Source organism: Anser cygnoides, chromosome 1 (assembly GCF_040182565.1).
Source record: "Anser cygnoides isolate HZ-2024a breed goose chromosome 1, Taihu_goose_T2T_genome, whole genome shotgun sequence".
Classification (NCBI taxonomy): domain Eukaryota; kingdom Metazoa; phylum Chordata; class Aves; order Anseriformes; family Anatidae; genus Anser; species Anser cygnoides.
In genome coordinates, this window is record NC_089873.1 from 187262036 (window position 1) to 187282149 (window position 20114).

At 35.5% G+C, this 20114-nt stretch overlaps 1 protein-coding gene across 11 annotated transcripts in view; it reads right to left on the reverse strand.

The window, feature by feature from the left end:
- The window catches only part of NBEA (neurobeachin), a 521005-nt gene that overhangs the window by 93638 nt on the left and 407253 nt on the right, over positions 1–20114 (reverse strand). For all 11 annotated transcript variants that reach the window (XM_048081219.2, XM_066989702.1, XM_048081215.2 and 8 more), the window contains 3 exons: positions 10386–10503; positions 8509–8611; positions 2135–2250 (listed from right to left, as the gene is read on the reverse strand). In XM_048081219.2, coding sequence (XP_047937176.2) covers positions 2135–2250; positions 8509–8611; positions 10386–10503 — 337 coding nt within the window. The remainder of the gene's footprint in view (positions 1–2134; positions 2251–8508; positions 8612–10385; positions 10504–20114) is intronic.

A 20114-nucleotide genomic window follows, 5' to 3' on the forward strand; every position in this document is an offset into this window, starting at 1 on the left:
CAAAAGAGATTTACAACAAGAGAATGATACCAAAAAAACTGCCAGAAAGTAGAGAGACACTGTGAGACGCTACTAAGATACTGATCAAGCTGCTGTAAGTTTTTCCAAATACAATACAAATTCAAAGACAAAAAGAGGAAAATGAGTTGGTAATCCTCCAAACATTGGGAACCTGGAATGCAAATGGAAGGCTATCCTTTTGTAAAGCAGGTGAATCTAAGTGAACACTAGATGACATTAAGAGAAACTTGCCTACGATAGCATCTAGGTGTTTGGCTATAAAGCCTGTCTAGCAGCACTGTATCAAGCAACAGGTCAAAAAAAATATTTTTTCTTGAGACTTCTGATGGGATCGATACTTTGGTGCAAGTATCACTGCAATTCCTAATTGAATTCAGACATAAGGATGCCTTCCAGGTTTGGATGTATTGGTGATGTACCTAAAAATAAATGACCTTCAAGTTTTTAAACTGATTAAAAATGAAAAGTAATTTATCAAAAATTGGCTCAGCTCTTGTCTCCTCTCATTACAGAGTTTAGACACTGCTTACAGAAGAAATGAATACATAAAAAGGAAATTACAAGTGAAGGACATTTTGTCAATAATGTATGGGACAAGGGCTGAGAGGACTTAGACTAACTACTCAGCTCTTCAGTAAGCCCTCCAAATTTAGGCAGGGAAGCCTGTGAGGCTCTGCCTGAATTTCCTCATAACCAGAAGGGCAGCGGATGCGTGAGAGACATGGAGCAGCTGGATGCAGGCCAGTGTCCAGAAGCAGGATAGCAGCATTCTTGTGGCCCTGTGCCAGAGGTAATAAACGCTCAGCAGGACTCCTTCCTTAGGCAGAGATCTGCGTGACTGTAGCTATAATGCTCGGAAGCCAAGCTGGTGTGCCTGCATGCTACTGTACCATACAGACTCTCCAGCCCAGGTCTCTGGTAGCTTCAGGGACTGGACTCTTCCTTTGTGCTCCACTGCCCAAGGTAAACATGCCCTCAGATTTCTACCCATTCAGTGGCAGCACTTCAGTATCCCGCTGAGATAATCTAATGACACATTTATTAATATCTGTGAGACTGGATGCAGGGAAGATGACTACCACATAAGCACAGAGGCGAAAGTGTAAAGGTTCAAAGAAAGCATGTTTGACAGCTACTGAATTCTGCCACTGCCCTACTGGGAAGAGTGCAGTGACTCACACTGGTCAGAGTAATGGTCATTTGGGTGCTACGTCTGGGTTTTGCACTTGCATTTGTCTTATATCTGGCCTGAAGATAACCTCAAGCACAAAAGTCAGGGCGAAGTAAAGATATGAGTTGTAACACCGGAGTACAAAGTGGTGTCTGGTGGAATTTAATTTGGGTTTCAAATCAAAGCTCACTGGAGTGAAATATATGACGAAGCCTCTCTGTAGGCAGGTTCACAAGCAGTATACATGCTAGAGGCAGGAATCATGATAGTAGACAACATCCTAGAAATCTTAGTATACAGTGTAGAAAATTGCTGCTTTTTACATTTAAAATTACCAGAGAAGTTAATACATAGAAAAGGGAAAGGTGAAAAGGAAAATCCATTGTAAATGTTTAATTAATGACAATTGCCAGAAAAACTCTTCTTTTGCCAATAATGAATGGATGTCTGTGGCAGTTATTTCTCATTTTAAATATGTAATCTGATATTATATTTCAGTTCAAAGAACTAAATGAGAAAAGATGCTGTAATCTAATCATACCACAATCCAGGTGACATCTGTACTAGGCAGAATACTGTTGTTATTCTGCTGTCTAGTTGCTGTTGCTGAGAATGATGAAGTAGCGAAATTACATTTTCCCATTATTATTTCCAGACACTCTCTGGCAATGGTTTGTTGACTCTAATAAAGCTTCAGACAAAGCTGTCAGCGGAGGAAATAGCAGAAGGAGAGCAAGGAACAGCCTCCACAACAATACATGAATCTAAAGTCTCAGTGATAGGTTGTGCATTTTCTGAAAAAATTTAATGTGTGTGTTTCAGAATCTATCATAAAGCTGCAGCTGAATTCCAGAGGGATAAATGTATTCTATCAAGTCACGGTGCTTAAGACTTTGACAAACATAAACATATTATGAAGGATTAAAGAGTCAGAAGCCTTACCTGCTATAGTATTGAGGAACATCAAATATTCAAAGTTAGATATCTCTCGTCTCTGCCAGCGCTGAGTCATGTTGGATGATTTATAAAGCTGTCGGGGAGTGGCCAGAGAGATTCTCCTAGGAAATATATTTAGAGAATGATTATTTTAAGAGCCTCATTAAATGTTAAGACGTAGGGCAACATTATTAGTGTGATTAATTTCAGATTCTCTCAGAGGTTTTTTTTATCTCATTTAATGAAGTCAAGAAGATACTATTACCCGTTATTTGAGAAATTACTAAAATTAAGATCTCTATTTTATTTTACCAGTACTACAGCATTGTAATAATTCAGAAGAATATATTTTTTGTTTTATTTTGTTCTGAATCTGGTTAAAAGACTGGAAATAAAAGGAACTGCAGACCTCCTGGTGCCTGTGTTGTCCAGCAGGAATAAAAGAGGAGTACCATTTCCCTGTTTCAAAAGGACATGTTTAGATAAGTTCATTAAGGTGAGTGATAGATATTAAAGTGCCATATATTTCCAGTACATGGGTTGAAGATATTTACTCCACAATTTGTGCTCCTTCTCCACGGTCAGCTACCCATGATCCACTCCTATATCCCAGTAATTTACAAGATTTCTATCTATAGCCTGATTTCTGAAAGAAACCAGTTTTATTCAGTTATCTGCTCACATGTCCATCTGTCTATCTCTCCAGAATAACTGACAATTTCTCCAGAATTGCATTTCATTGAAATTTGGAAAGGGAATACAAGTTTAAGATATTTAATTTCCACAAACTTTCTAAAAATTACATGACAGTACAAGGGAGAAAGAATCTAACTACAGTGCCAAGGAATAGAAAAGCAGAAAACTTCAGCTCTTCCAGATATAATTTGACTACAGTGTTATAACCAAATACCATGCACCAAATTATCCGTTATATATGCTGTCCCTTGTTAGTAAAATACAGGAAACTGGATTCAGTCACTAATGCACTAAAGAAAGAAATCTGCAACAAGCAGAAATAGCTTAATTGCTCACAACTCATTTCTCAAGAAAATTATATTTGTTGAAAAGAGACAAGGAAAATATTTGGAAAGAGGAAAAATTCATCTCCTCAGATACCTTTTTTACAGAAACATACACCTTATAAATGGATCAAAATAGAAAAATATTTATACTTGTTAAAAAAAAGATTTCTGAAGTTTAGCCTATTCATTAATTTTATCTATCTACATTATATATATATATATATATATGGTATGTATATATCTTACCAAGTGTAACTGGGGACACCTAATGCTTTCACCCAATGCTGGGGATACCAGTTTTCAGTTGCCCACTAGATATACTAAGCGTACTATTTCAAGACTCTGAATGCTGAGTATTTTCTTTAAAAAAAAAAAAAAGTCATATACGAGGTGTCAAATCAGGCATTGATTACAAAAATGTGGACCACCTACTTATAAATATATATATGCATACATGCACTATATCCTACTTCTGGATAAAAGTTATTGGAATGACTAGTTATCACAATCATATGTCTGAATTGTCAATATCTAGGTTGTCAGTGACTGCTATGCTTACTCTTACAAATTGGGCATACAAAAATGACCATGTGAGTGTACCTACACTTTCGTCTTCTTCTTCTTTTTCTTCTTCTTTATATTTATCCCAAACTGCAGTGCGTAAGGTCTTGCCACCTATCCTTATTTTACAGTAGATTTTAAGATGTCAGCAGTACATAAACTTTACTAGTACACAGGAGACAGTACTTTTTTCCTTTTTTTTTTTTAACATTGTTTCTGTTATGCTTCTTGTGAACAATTTATGTTAAGAAATATCTGAATGCAGACATACATATTATTGCTTTTTATAGAATTACAATTAGTTTTATAGTGGAAGTCTCAAAGTTGTATTGTTCCCAGTAAGCTATGACTAATCCTGCACAAATATTAATAAATACAGAAAATAAAAATACTAAAGAGATAATTAAATTTACAAAGTATTTCTGTCATAGACTTTTTGTTCCTCTCATAACAAAACAAATGTACGCATCAGTACAACTTAGTAGATGCCTTTAGACTTCACCCACAATCTCCAAGAGACTCAAAAAAATCTATGAACTGTCAAATGCTGGACTTTGCATTTGAAAGCCTGATTTAATTGAATTCTACATAAAATCAAAATATACTAAAAAGGCTCCTCATTTGTTTTTTATCTAAGGTATTGGAAAAACTTGAAACTATGTCAGAAGAGACTAGAAAAAATAATGCACAATAAATTGGTTGCACATCCTGCTTGTTTCAGTTAACACAGGCAGACCCACTGTTTTGTGTTTTGCTAAATCCACCCAACTTTGATCAAACCATTCCTCTGTTTCGATATGCCATCAGAAATATGAAGATGCACAAATGTGTGTGCTTCCTTTGCTTCTTGAGAATTGTGAAGTACTTACTCAAAATGGAAACTGCAGAAGACCCTCTGACATACAAGGGGATAATCCAATTTTCCAAGTTTTATATGCCTTAAATATGTTTACTAAGTATTTTATGAAATTTTGAGGGAAGGCTTGTTCTATATGTGGAGCATGACCCACCCCCTTTCACAATCACTTTAAACTTATCTACAGTACAACTTCATACAAAGAATCTTATCAAAAATATAGCATCTGCATGATGTTTTGTGTTATGTTGCTCCTATACAGAAAAAATAAAAGGCTTGGGAAAATCACAGGCTTCTGGTAAGACACTCATCTATATTTGCATTCAATCAAAGCTCTGAAATGGGTTTTATGCTTTAGTGACAGTGATGAGGTGATGTTGAAGATAGCTACCACATCAGCCAAATTACATGTTTTCCTTCAGCAAAAAACTTCATCATTTGTATTTCTCAGCTTTAATAACCGAAGCTATTGTTTATCTAAAACATTAATGGCCCAACAAAATTCAGACTCAGGTGCTAGCACTTGTTTAATGGTGAAGTATGATAATGTAACTGTATCTTTTATCAATTATTTGATCCCTGTATGCTTCCAAAACCACAAGCACCTCACACTTGTTCTCTAGGCTGTGACATTACCCTCAATAAAATTGCATCAGTAAATTACACCCGAGTCGTTAAAACCCTAAAAAGTGGTCTGATAACAGTGTTGTAAAACTGAAGATATTACTTTACCTATGTAGAGCTGAAGAAATAAGTTAAATAAAAGGGATAGTACTGTCTACCCAATTGTATCATATGACAAGGCCAAAAACTATAATCAATGCAACATGTTTAGGAACAATGAAATTGAATATATGGAAGATAGATAAATTTGATCACCAAACAAGACCAAACACTTCAACATGTGACTGATTTTAAGGATATAAATACTTTGTAACTTTAAGTATAGTCTTGAATGCTTTGTTGAATAAAAGCTTTAGACAGGCTAAAATAGGGAATGCCAGCAGATACAAACTGGAGACTTACTCAAAACAGCTGCTCTCTAACAGTCTTGAGAAGATACCAGTTTGCCTACTTTTATTCCTCTGTATTAGAAGATTTCTCTTGTATTCCTCTTGTATTCCTCTGTATTAGAAGATCACAAATATTGTTTTTTCCTTCCATCTTTGTTAATCACAGGATTTCTCCATAAAAATAGAAATTCACTTAAAGTCCATGTACTTCATTAAAACTCGTTAACTTTCAGATTATTTCCATCTTGAATTGCATTTCTTTATAACAATGTAATTAATTTGGATAAAAATGTTATCAAAATAAAACTAAAGAATTTAACCAAAACTACTAGAAAGATTTGTTTTAGATAAAATATTTTTAAGTTAATTTTTTTCAAGTTAATCTGAAAAATTGGTCATAACATATGATAACATTTTACTCAGTGTAGCAGCTCCCTGTGTAGATGCTGGCTACCCAGCATCATATCTGTTTATGATACAAATAAACATAACTTTAAAAATTCTTGCTAGCATTCTGGAGCCAACTTATTCATGGGAAGGGAAACTATATTCTAACATCAACAAAATATTAACTACAGAGCAGTTATTGAGCCACATTTTTCCTCAATTACTCCACTGCAATCCTACTGAAGGGTATGTAGACAGAAATAAAAGAAAAACCATGATTAAAGGGTCTTTATGGTGCATAAATCACAGAGCAATTACACAAAAACAAGAAAGTAAAACAACTTCACTACAATATGCCAGATTTATTCTGAAGGCTAACAAGCCCGTTTTTGATTCTACTTGAACTTTAATCAAAAAATATGGAAATAATTGCATAAAATATTGAAGCTGAAACTTTTCTCAATAATTATATATCAACAATTTTTTTTCAGACAATTATTCAGTGAATAATGCACAAAGGATAATAATTTCAAAAGTTTAAAAATGTCACTATAAATATGAAATTCTGATTGAGAAATTTGCATTTTGTTTGTTCTAGAACATGTGGCCTTTTTTTTATTTCAGAAAAGAATACTATTATTTTCCATTCAGAGACAACAATTCCTGTAATCTGAGTTTTTGGAAGAGCAATGCAAATATTAACAAGATGCACCTTCCAAAGAGATGCCTCAACTTCCCTTGATCTCGGTGAAAACTTGAGAAACTTGGCAGTTTGCCTAAAGATTTCAGCACATTCAGGAGATCAAGCCTTAGGCATCATGAGTCTCCTGAGCTCATGACAAGGAATGATGTTCAGCTGGGAAAGAAATATTCTCCAATTCTACAGATGCTTTGACATTACAGAGTATTTCCACATTCTGCACTGGGATAAAACACAGACAATATGAATTTTTAGTTTGTAGAAAATGACTTAAAGAAAGAGAAAGACGCATCCCAGACAATACACTGATGATTAAGTCATTGGCTTCTGGCCAAGTCAAGCCAGAGATTTGAACCCAAGGCACCATATTTTGTGAATTTCCTGTCTGTCCTCTCTCTTACATTTATTTTTCTTTGACTTTGAATGGAAATTCAATCTGAATCTAAAAAAATAAATGTCATCAAACTTCTGGTGATTCACCCTCAAGAACAATTTTACTGTCTGAACAGACACTACTAAACAAACAAACAAAAATAAGGCAGCAGGAAATTTAACCCCAGCTCAGTCAAGTACACATAAATACCATTTTCTCCATCAGTGAAATATGAATACTTTTATATCATAGGATCTGACAATTACCAGCCTCATCTCTGACCAGAGGTTGATTTGATATTGATGACAGAACAAATAAGGACTGTAGTTGCCCATAGTATGTGAAAACCTCTAGAACTGAATCTTGGTCGGTCTTTTCAAAAATATAGATCATCCATAATTTGTGCCCCTGTACTCGGCTCTGGTGAGGCCGCACCTTGAGTACTGTGTTCAGTTTTGGGCCCCTCGCTACAGGAAGGACATGGACATGCTCGAGCGAGTCCAGAGAAGGGCAACCAAGCTGGTGAGGGGTCTGGAGAACAAGTCTTACGAGGAGCGGCTGAGGGAGCTGGGCTTGTTCAGCCTGGAGAAGAGGAGGCTCAGGGGCGACCTTATCGCTCTCTACAGTTACCTTAAAGGAGGCTGTAAACAGGTGGGGGTTGGTCTGTTCTCCTACGTGCCTGGTGACAGGATGAGGGGGAATGGGTGAAAGTTGCGACAGGGGAGTTTTAGGTTGGATGTTAGGAAGTACTTCTTTAGCGAAAGGGTTATTAAGCATTGGAATGGGCTGCCCAGGGAGGTGGTGGAGTCACCATCCCTGGAGGTCTTTAAAAGACGTTTAGATGTAGAGCTTAGCGATATGGTTTAGTGGAGTACTTAGTGTTAGGTCGGAGGTTGGACTCGATGATCTTGAGGTCTCTTCCAACCTAGAAATCTGTGATACTGTGATAATTTTGGAAACGGAGGAAGAATCATAATAATGAATGGAAGGAATTTGGAAAGTGCAAAATAGGCTTTGATGAGCATTACTGATAAGCAATGAAGTAAAATGCATATACATTCATATAAATGGCCACTGAGAAGTTATGTAAACTAAAATGTTTTTTATTTAGTAAACACAAAGCCTAGTCAAGTTTACTTCCATATCCTGCATTACAGCCACAGCAAGGATTATCATTTTTGCATACAGTTATAAAACCTGACTGAAAACTAGACTTTGAAGGTTTGGTCCACCTGGAAGGTGCTTATTTCCTTTAAAGATCACAAAATCTAATTTAGAATACTTTTACTTCTATTCTACAACACCAGACCATACATTAAGTAAAGGGTATTATTTCTCAAACTACCCTAACAAAATTGAAAACCTAGAGTTTCTTGACAGGAATAATGTTTTAGTATTGACCCATATAATAATATAATTTATATAGTATAATAATCATAGAATTTACAAGTTATTTTAATAAAATTACCTGGCTTGTGGCAAACCATAGCTGGTTCCTACTCCAACACGTGGTAAGCTGTACACAACTTTTTTCACTGTTGCTTGGTCAGGAAAGTTAAACATAACAGAAGCTAAATGAAGAAGAGAGAATACAGAGTAGTAAACCATCTTCAGAATTCTTTTCCTTCACCAGCATGAATTAAAACACTTTTTGGATTTTATTTAGGAAGAGAAGCCAGTTCCACTTTTATCCTCTTGGGCATTCAAGTTAGAACAGATATGCCTGTTAGAACAGGCATACACCATACCTATAGCATTAGCTGGTTAACATTTCTTACTAACTCTCCACAGTTTGCATAAGACCTAAGTGAGATATACCTCAGAGGAACTATAGCTTACCATTAGCCCACATAATCTTTTATCAAGCTGGGAAGCCATTCAATAGTTTGCATAGTATTTGGTCTTCTAACTGGTGCATTAAAATACATAGAATCAGAAAATGTTTAATTCCCTCTCCAGCTGAAGTAAAAGCTTACATCAAAGTTCTTCAGGGTGAAAGGCTACTGACTCACCTCACCGACCACTCCACTCTGATTCCAAGTAGCATATTTTCATACACAAAACTGAGTGGATACATTTACTGATCTTTTTATTTTAATTCAGTCTATAATTAGAAAAGGAAATTTCCTTCCCAGGACACTGGCAGAACATTGTCACTTGGATATATTTTTTTTTCTTTTACTCAATGGCATCTGTTAGAAAACCTTATAATATACTAGATGTACTAAACTTCACCAAAGAAAGTCATTACATGTGCAAATTCTGATGGACATATCTGGGAGACCCCACTTATAGGAAAAAATGAATTAATGCTACTTATCACCAGCTGTGAACCAACAGCTGAGAAAGTGAGATCTCTGGTGGGCAAGAAATACTACATTTCACGTAAACAGGCAGTGAAATGAAGAACGAACCTGTAATGAACCCACATAACAGCATAACATCCACGTGGGTATGTATGATTGAGAAAGCCTCAGTTATAAGAAAAACTCACTAACACCAGGAAATTCCATGTGGAAACAAATCCACAAAACAGTAGTGCCAATTCCTGAGCTCATGGACTACACATTCAGGTAAACATCTGGGACAGGTATGGTATATGTCTCCTATACATGGGAAACTATCCCCTTTATCTCTATCCATCTCCTGTAAGCAGCCCAGCTGACACCTATTTCTCCCCACTGACAATTTAAGAGACCTTATGTTCCTGACTTTGTTCCTCTGAGTTGTGCCTAAGATGAAAGTCTGAAGGAGGTACTGTAAATACCCTTCACAGTAGTCTGGCTTCTGAGTAAGGAACTCACAGCACTTGAAATATATGCATTTATGAATTATGTAAGCGGTGTTCTTATCATTATGCTATGATTGTTATGCTAATAATGATCGTATAATTGTTATGCTAATTAATAATAGTGGAAATTTAAAATTGAATATCAGAATTTAATTCCTAACTAAAAATAATAATAATTCCTAATTAAATAAGCAGTTAAAATTTAACCATTTACTCAGATTTTTTTTTTTTTTGGAAAAACTTTTGTGCTAGTAGATATTATACTAAAATATTTACAAAAATAATGAGGAAAGAGGGCATATAGGAAAAGTGAATACCCTATTAAACATTTGAAGAATTTACCAATTGCAATGATCTGCCTTTATAAATACATCTTACTGATGCACAGAAAACAATGAGATTGATTTATGTGATTGATTATAACATGAAATACACAATTGAACAAAAACATAATAAGCACTTTACCCAAGGACATACAGCGTTTAAATTCTGAGATTAACACTGCAAAATACCAACTGGAACTTTTTTATGCAAAAAAATAAAGAAAGACATACTTCTGTTTGCCATAAACACTTCCAAAGCTGTGTTCTGGAGAAGATAACGTCTTGAAAAAACAGCCCGAATCTCGCTGAACATCCATTTTCCATGAAGGCCTTCTGTATAAGCAAGGACCTTAAAAAAATTAAAGGGTGACAGTTACTGGCAGAAGTTTTTCATGGCAACAAACATAGTTAAGCTGTACCCATCAGTGAAGTACAAGTAAGTTAACTGTATTTCCTTATAACTTAAAAACCATAAGGTAAAATATGAACTTGAAAGGTCTTAAAAATGCAGTGAGGCATAGCTGTTAGAAAAATATCAGTAAGAGTAATAACCTGATACTCCTAAGATGTATTCCTCATGAGTCACATTAACTTTTTTCCTCAAAAAACACCAAACTTTACTAGCAAGCACAGGGTAACGGACACAGTTGCAATTATGCTTAGCTGTTTTTTCTTCTAACAATGCATATGATAGAGTTCTCAGTTATATACTGGGTAACATACTTACTTCTGAGGCTAGCTTGTGCTAAGTACAACCAAAATAATATATCCTGCTACTGATATCCATTTCAGACTCATAAATTAGAACCCTCTATATTCCATTAATAAATACAGAAAATAGCTAGAACAATATGTTGACACAGTTATGTTTCTAAAACTAAGTATATTTGATATCGCAAACCATGAAGAAAACAACAATTTTGTATTTTTGCATTTTTAATTAAATGTGAAAATATTTTAAAACAAAATAATTAAAAATTAGCATTGCTTTTCCAGTTTGTCTCTCAACCGAATGTACTGGTCTAGTATTAGATATTAAAACATTAAAATTATTTTTCACTCCTCCTTCACTGTTCTGGATGTCCAGGAAAACAGACAAAAATACACAATTGAATTAGGTATCACCTTTATCAACTAATCTCATCAGTGACTCATCATTACAACAGCATCATGTGGTGTAAAACAACTCTTCCCTAATCCTTTTCATCATCTGGAAGGCTGCTTTTAGCCCTCCACTTCTGCTCAGGTGGGCTCTGCCCACACCTGAGACCCTGACACACTTCTTCCTATGAGTAGTCAGTTTGGGATGGAGACCACCCCGTCACTGCACCCAATTGCATTTCCCAGGTTCTGTAGACTGTGCGTTCCCCTAGGTTGCAGTTAAAAGAGTAAAATTCCTGGTGAAATAAAGAAATACAATGAACACTGTCACTAAAGGGAAAGGCAACAGGAAGGTTTGACTGGATTTACTTTCTCTGTTCTCCATTATCTGCATAGAAACTTTTAGCATACAGCTTGCAGTGCTTTAGTCACTCATTTGAGGCCTTTGCTTTCTGTAACCATGACCTCTCCCCAGCTTCTGAACAGGGAGATGTTAGGGAGACCACATGTTGCTGCTGTCATCTATCTTTCATGCTTGAGGCAATGGAATTTGTATTCCTTCAGTTTTTCACTGATGTATCTTCAAGTTGGTAACATCCTCATAAATGAAAAAGCTAATTTAAGTTTGTACATATTGCATTAAACGAGCTCCATGGATATTTACCAAAATTTTGTCCTCCATAGCTTTTTTCTCATAACCATGATGAGTCTATTTCAGAGATGATAGTAACAATGGCAACAAACCAAAATGTGCTTTGGCACACTGAAAAGTGTTCAAATGTTAGTTCTGTCTTTGATACAAGCTAGCGAGAGGAACATGGTGAGCCCCCTGTACTGTCTACATAAGAAGAAGATACAGACAAGACTTGGAGTGATATTGTGTGAGCTCTTCCATTCACCTCAGCTCTCAAGACTAACTAAACAAAGCCTTGAAAGGAAGGAGCTTGATTTCTTTGTAGGTCCTGAGATACATAGAAGAGACTATATGCTCCCTCCATGCAGTCTTGGGCTAGCTGTCGTATTACTACATCATATGCTAAATTCTTGCAATGGGAAATTAACCTTCATGTTAAAACTCTGCACATCATTTTCACTTTAAACTTTGTTGACTTCAGCTTCTAGCCACTGGATTTCATGACACCTTTGTCTATGAGATTGGAGAGAACTCTAGTATTAGATATCTTTTCCTTGTGTAGGTGATTACAGACTGATCTCCAGTTACTGTTTAGCTTTCTCTTTGACAAGCTAAATAAACCAAAATTTCCTTCAGTCTTTCACTGAGATCAGTGTAGAAGTGTAGGATACAGCTGCTACTGTGTATGTGAAATTCAGATGATTAAGTACAAGTATAAAGAGAGTACATCCTTCTTCGGATGTATTCTGCTGATGATACATAATTTTTATTAGTACAATCTCTCTTAAGATACTAATAGGAAATAGGGAGGAAAACACAAGTTTCAAATGACTAAATGATGAGAACAGTCTCTCACAGAGGAGTCTGAAATGTACATAACTGTAACCAGATCTATAGCAGCTGCAGATTTGCCAAAGAATTAGCTCCTTGACAAGACATCCTTTTTCAGGAATTCACTTTTTATTTCAAAATGTTCCTAGTTATCCTACTTTTTTTCTAAGGAAAAAAACATACAATACTGACTACATCGTATGTATTAACATTCTACACCATTCACAATAATACATTTACAATGTCTTGATACGAACCAGAGCTGAGTTATTATAGATCAACACTATCAGCATGTCACATGCTGACCAAACACTGATTGCCTTTTGGTTGTTTCTCTTCTATACAAGTATAAAGCAACCATAACTTCATAGATGTACATTTACACACACACCCTCCCCACCCCTTCCCCCCTCCCCTCAAATGAATGACTTAAGATAGCATTCCAGATGAGCCTAAAGCAGTAGAAAGGGTAGGAAATCAGAGGAAAGGAAGGAGGCTATAATTCAATTATTGTCCTCAATTACACTCTTCTTAACTGTCTCTTAGTCCTACAAATATAAGATTATCATATTGATAACAAATTATCTAAATTATTTCAGTAATTTTGTTGTATTTTCCTGTATATTTTCCTGTCAAAGATATACTACCATTTTTGTCATTTTCCAAAACATTAATCTAACACTACTTTCACATGATGCATTAATCCTTCCATTATTAGATGTCTATAGATGACAGTCAAAATTTTTGAAACTGCAAATTTTTGAATCTGCAGGATTCTTTCCTGTTATTATAAAAACAAAGATTTCTTCACTCAGAGGGTGGTGAGGCACTGGAACAGGTTCCCCAGAGAGGTTGTGGATGCCCCATCTCTGGAGGTGTTTAAGAACAGGCTGGATGAGGCCCTCGGCAACCTGATCTAGTGGGTGGCATCCCTGCCTATGGCAGGGGGGTTGGAGTTAGATGATCTTTGAGATCCCTTCCAACCTAGGCCATTCTATGATTCTATGATAAAGTTATTACCCTCTTTTGAATTTGAATCTTTTAAAGGGAATTGTACTTTTTTTTTTTTCCCCTTTTCGTTCAGGATTATTTAGGACATGTTTTCAGCATTTTGCTTTCTCATGTCATACATATGAGGGCCTGGCTATTTTATATTTCTTACAAACCGCATATACTGTGTATTTCATTATTGAGAAAGACATGGAAATATCTATTTTGTTTACCAAAAGGCATTGAAATTATTACCCAGCTATCTGAAGCCAAAATTATTGTGTGCTCCATCCAATTTTGATGTTGTTTATATTTGAAGGCAGCACTCTTTGTTTTGATAGTTTTACGAGTTTGTCTCCTAAAAAACAGTTGTGAAGACTTTTTGTTCTATCATGTATTAATGTCTGAAACTTTATGATTAAGCACAGAATTGTAGATAGGTCCCAAATAAGCTCTTCTTAATAAAATGAAAAACAACCAACCATATCTACACTGGAATTGAGCAAATTTTCATTTATAATAAAAGATGTAATTATTTGGTTTAAAGCTTATTTCTCCTTGTAAAAGCCTCTAGTTTACTCAGAAATATTAGTATATTTTAAAGATAATAATAAGTCCACCGGCCAGACAATAGATTAAGAATAAAAAATTGCTAGGATGCACTGCAGTTAAAATAAAACTGTGACTCTAACAGCACAAGGAGAAATCTCTAAACCTTGGGGTTCTGTAATATGGAACATCTATTGGTGACACTTAATTAGATTAGATTAGTAAAGCAGCTTGAGATATGCAAATGGAAAACTCTATTGAAGAGAACAGAAGTGTTCAGAAGTGTACTGAAGTGTTTTCTTACTCAAATATGAAGGCTCCTTTATTTTAATTCCTGATGTAATCAAGATCTCTCCATTTTTTTTTTTATTTTTTTTTCTCCAGTTGAGAGTTGGGATGTTTTTGATCATAAGCCTCCTACTTCAGCTATTATTCAATTATTGATAATGAGTTAATTGTTAACTAACAGCTGGAATTTTTAAGTATTACACTAACCAGAACATGAGAAATACCAGTTTCCACTCTGCTAGTATCCCGTGATAGATTACTCTCACAGGAAAACACTTTCATATTGAGGTGTATTAGGAGTATTTTTGCAGCTTTATACTATATTTGGTATCTCATAGCACCAGTCACAGCAGCACAGTTCTGGCCCTTTTCTTTTGATTACTGTTTTTGGAATTGAAATAATCACAAAATCATGTATTCTAAGTTGCTTATTTTACAGTAAGAATGTTCACTTCCCTGGCCTCTTGTAAAGAATTGCTGCTTATTGCTCAATATATTTATATACATTTAATAGCACTATTGGGTGATTCATTAATGACTCTGTCTGTTAATTTAAGTTACCGTTTTCAATGGGAATTGATCATTTATCTTTTAGAGCCAAGTTTCTGGTTCAGGGTATTTTAATTATAACCCAATTCCTCAATGAAAGTGCACGTTGTCCTCAGCTGATAGTTATAACATTTGCCGACCTTTGCATGGACCAAAGAGCTCTGGCATGCCCTTAGTTTAGATATCAAAATCAGATCTATCTGTTACCTGGCAACACTGGGTATTGTCTTTGCCATGTGGTATTTATTTCATTTTCTTTTTCCTCTGGAGATGCAAAAAACTTTAAAGAATTTACCCTTTTCCCTCCTTGTAAGTTTACCCCTCCTATTTCTTCAACTTTAATATTTAAATTTCAACAAATATTAGCTCTGCATTTGGAAAGATTTGCCTTGACTGAGCAAGGGATGCTGAGTGGGATACTGTTGCATCCTGGTAGCCCAACCCAATGCAAACTTTCATCTTTTCATTTGATTCAAAGGCCTGCGGACATATGCTTTAAAGTGTTTTAAGTTAGGTGTCCAGAGCTGTAATTTTCACCAAACTCAGCACGTCTTCCTCAACACTGGCAATTATAGCTACAACTAATTCATTTATGCAGACCATGCTGTACCTCATTTTTTTGTTTGTTTGTTTGTTAACAAAGCTTGAGAAGCTGGGTTTCTTCCAATACAAAATAAGCTCTTGTCATCCCCATATGTACTGGATTTATAGTTTGAACAGACTTTTTTTAGTATTTCATTCTTCAATCATCATCAACTCAATCATCATCTCTTGGAAGAGAGATTACCTGCAGGAGCCACCTATGACTATCTATCTCATGTGTCCCAAACTTGAACTAAAAACAATAAGAAATCTGAGTTCATTTCAATTACACAGCATTCCCCACACCTATGCTATCAAAAAGAACAAAAGCAAAGCATCCCATTTTTCCCTTGAAAAAAAGACTGAGGAAAAGGAAATGGGGACAGAGATGGAAGGATGGAAGGGCTGAGATTGTTTGGAAGAAGGGAGAAAGGAATATAACTAATTTTTCTGCCTTGGTTTTCCAGGGTGGGGGAAAAACAAATTATTGCAAAAACCTCAGGGGAAAAAAAAATATGTCATGAACATTCATAGTTCCCCTATCCTTATATGTAGGGACATATATGGGGGACATATATTATATGTAGGGACATATATTATATGTAGGGACAACCACATTTTCGTCTTCTCTTGATTTCTGGGAAAAGGAAAAACTGTGTTTCATACTATCTTACCACCAATTTTGAAGAGGAAGAGAAATAAGAGTCCATTGTCTTTTTCATTACGTATATATATTAAGACTATACTAGATGGAAACAGACTCTTTTCAGTGGTGCCCAGTGACAGGATGAGAGGCAACTAGCACAAACCGAAGCACAGGAAGTTCCATTTGAATATGAGAGGGCACTCCTTTACTGTGAGGGTGACAGAGCACTGGGACAGGTTGCCCAGAGTGGTTGTGGAGTCTCCTTCTCCGGAGATATTCAAAACCTACCTGGATGCCATCCTGCACAATGTGCTCTAGGCGTTCCTGCTTGGCAGAGGGGTTGGACTAGATGATCTTCAGAGGTCCCTTCCAACCTCGGCCATTCTGTGACTCTGTGATTCTGTGATAAGGGTATCTTACTGTGTTAGCAAGAAGCCCATATACTTAATTTACTATAATACAGTCTCCCAGGTCTTTCTCACTGCCTTCTCCATTCCTGTCACTTGGTGTTCTAGGCTTCCAGGTCGTGAGCTTGGATATGGTTTCCCTTGACAGACTTTTCTGTGAATTCAGTTGCCAAGGAGGGAAGAGCAACTCTCTGTAATCTGCCTTGTCAAATGACTGTTTAATTTTCCCTAAAGTTGAGAAAGTGTTTTTGTTTGTTTGTTTGTTTCAACAATGAAATTCTGTTGTTAACTAAAAAAAAATACATATTTTTGTTAGTCTGACACTACCCTATGCTACTGCAAGACAGCAAAATGTAGTTGTAATGGCCATGAACTGTCCAAAAGATGTCTGATTACGTCTTTTTCCTCCCTATCATCGAGTGAAAACTGTATTTTCTACTTTCTATATGAAGTGAGCTAACAGGCCTCTAGTGCTTAAGAAAAAAAGCTAAAATACAAATTTATATATGGATAAGCAGGAAAGAAGAAAAAAGATGCAAAGGAAAGGAAGAAAAAAAAACTATCATTGTGGGAGAATCTGCTACCCTTCATTCTATTTTTTTTCAGGCATAAAGCAATAGTTAATTTCATATTAACCATTTCATAACAGCCTGATAATCATAAACTTAATGGAACTTCTCTGGAACATTCCCCAAATCCATGTGTTACTGGATGTTTCCCATTTTACAACCTCAGCAGTTAAAAAGTAGATATGTGCCAATAAAATGTGGAGTAATTCACAAAACAAACCATAGTGAATAGATATTTCATCACAGACCTGTCCAGAGACACCTACAAAAACAAGCTTATGCACCTGATTCAGTTACATGAGACATTCATAAAGCAGTTTAGCATTACTGTGTGCTCTTAGAAGTTACAAACAACAACAACAACAAAATAATTACTGAAAATCATGCTCTCCTCTACCATTAGACATTTGGATTGCCCTCTTTCAAGTGCTTGCTAACATCACCGTTTGCTGCAAAGAAACTGTGAAATTCTGAATGGCAGACTGCACGATTGCTTGTATTCTAAACACAGACTGAAATGAGAGACATTAATGGCATGGAACCAGTCTCATAGAGTTTATGAAATACCATATTGAGTAAGCATCATACCATTTAGAAATATTTAACAAAGTACTGAATAAGATCAAACTTAGATTTTGCAGGAAAGATATGCATACAGTGTAACAAGGGGTATGTCCTGTCCAGTCATGTAAATGTATAAAGAAAACAAATATATCTATTAAGCACTTTGAAAAACAGGTAAGTTCAAATGATGATGCAGCATGCATTTGTTTTTCTGAAGTGGGAAATTGAAAATGTAAACAGATGGGAAATGAATTTAATATCCTGATGTATTTAATATCCTAACATATCCTATCCCCATCCCTTACACATTAAACACTTCTGCAACCTCACCAATGCGCCATACGTCCATTTTTTCTTAGCATGCTTCTTAGTCTAGTAATACTTTCTCAATTTCTCTTTATATTTAGCTCTCTTCCCCCCCTACTAATGGCATGCTTCTGTGCAAAATATTTATTTGTAAGCCTTAAAAGCTTTACTCCAAACAGTTCTTGTGATACTATGGTCTGCAGGATGAGCTGAGCACTTATGTGCCATTATAATTTCTCAGTCCACATCAATTTTAAAAATCTTTTTCAGACCTTTTTTTTTTTTTAAAATAAATATTGGCACTCTTGCTTCATTTTTCTCCTCCTCTACAGGGATCTAAAAAATGCAGATATTATTTTTGTGGTTTTGGGCTTTACTTCCTTGCCAAATTTTCTCAGATTATACTTCTACTTCCAATGTTTTTCTAAGCTTTCAAGAGGCCCCTTTTCTTGAAAGATGAGGTTCTGTTTACCCCAACTTTTTATAAATTTGATTTCTATGGTCAGCATACTGCTTTATTATCCATTAAAACAACGTCCACTCAGCTGACAGTAACTGATGCTCTTATTCCCACATTCATTTTCAATCATGTGAAAAATTATTTGAAGTTCGCCCATTTTCAGGCCATTTTCATCTTTTCAGTGGTAAGATTGTGTTACGTTATTATTTTGTGTTCTAGGAAACTAATGGAAAAGATATGGGGATTTCTTGAGAAGCAGCAGCAGTAAAGTTAATGGAGTAAAAAATCCCCTACCTGTAGGTATGGAAATGCTGTTGCTAAACATTAACATTCTGATCAAAATAATTCAAAGAGAATATTTTAAATATTCTAAATGCATTTCTAACTTCTCTGCTGCTGTGAAACACAAATGCATGGTTTCAAATATAAGAATAATTGCTATTGACATGGGAAGATACTACCTTTGTCAACACAGAATTCTGAAATAACAATTTTTATCCTTCATTTTATGGGCATTACATATCTGTGTACTTTTGCATGGTTTCCCTTCTTCACTATGTACAGACTGTTAATTTAGACAACTCCTAGAATGCTGGCTATGGACTGAAATTCTTGAGAAGAATATCATCGGGAAGATATAGCAGATTCACTTTACCAACTTAGAAAAGGTAGATGGAGGCATTTGTAGGCTCTATTTTCAAACTAAATTCCAACAATTACTGTTTTAAGCAGAAGTTTCAGTTGATCTAAGAATTCTAAAAGCAGGAATAAAACCAACTATGCTGTCTGGGCCAACAACGTACATCAAGAAGCAGAGGATAAATATATTCTCATGGAATAGAAAGACATATTGGAGCACAGCCCAACTCAAAAGACAAAGGTTGTGGAAAAAAATATAGGGGCAAGATACAAAGTAGAGAAGCACAATTAGTTCTCATTATTAATGGGATTGAAGCAGATTGTGCTTCTAACCTCACAAGGTTTAAGATGATTTTGTGTAGACTTTGGCAACAATGGGAAATTAGACTTAACTCTAGTGAGAAATCTTAACAGAACTGCTGTTTCCATTCGGAGTCTATACACAGTGTTTTGAGATTAATCCAAACAGGCTGGTGGTGATCTCAGTATTTATACTCAAACTGCTCTGAGCAGTTCTGCCTCAGCATCATATTCTGTGAAATGAAACCTTTTTTTTTTTTTTTTTTTTTTTTAAGTAGAACTGTGCAAATTACATTTTTGGTTGAGCAGACAAGCCAAAAAATAACACATAAAATTGGTATGATCTGAGCAAAAACACAGAACTTTTTTTCAAGATTAAAAATGAAGAGCTTGTTTTTCTGTCAAATGGTTCATTCTGGACCTCCTTAGCAAAAGTAAACAATAGAAAGAAAGCACTTGTCCTTTTCATAGATCCAGGGAGAAAGCAGTGTCGATAAAACGCCTATAACTGGTAACAGAAGTTGTACATGTATTCATTGAAAAGT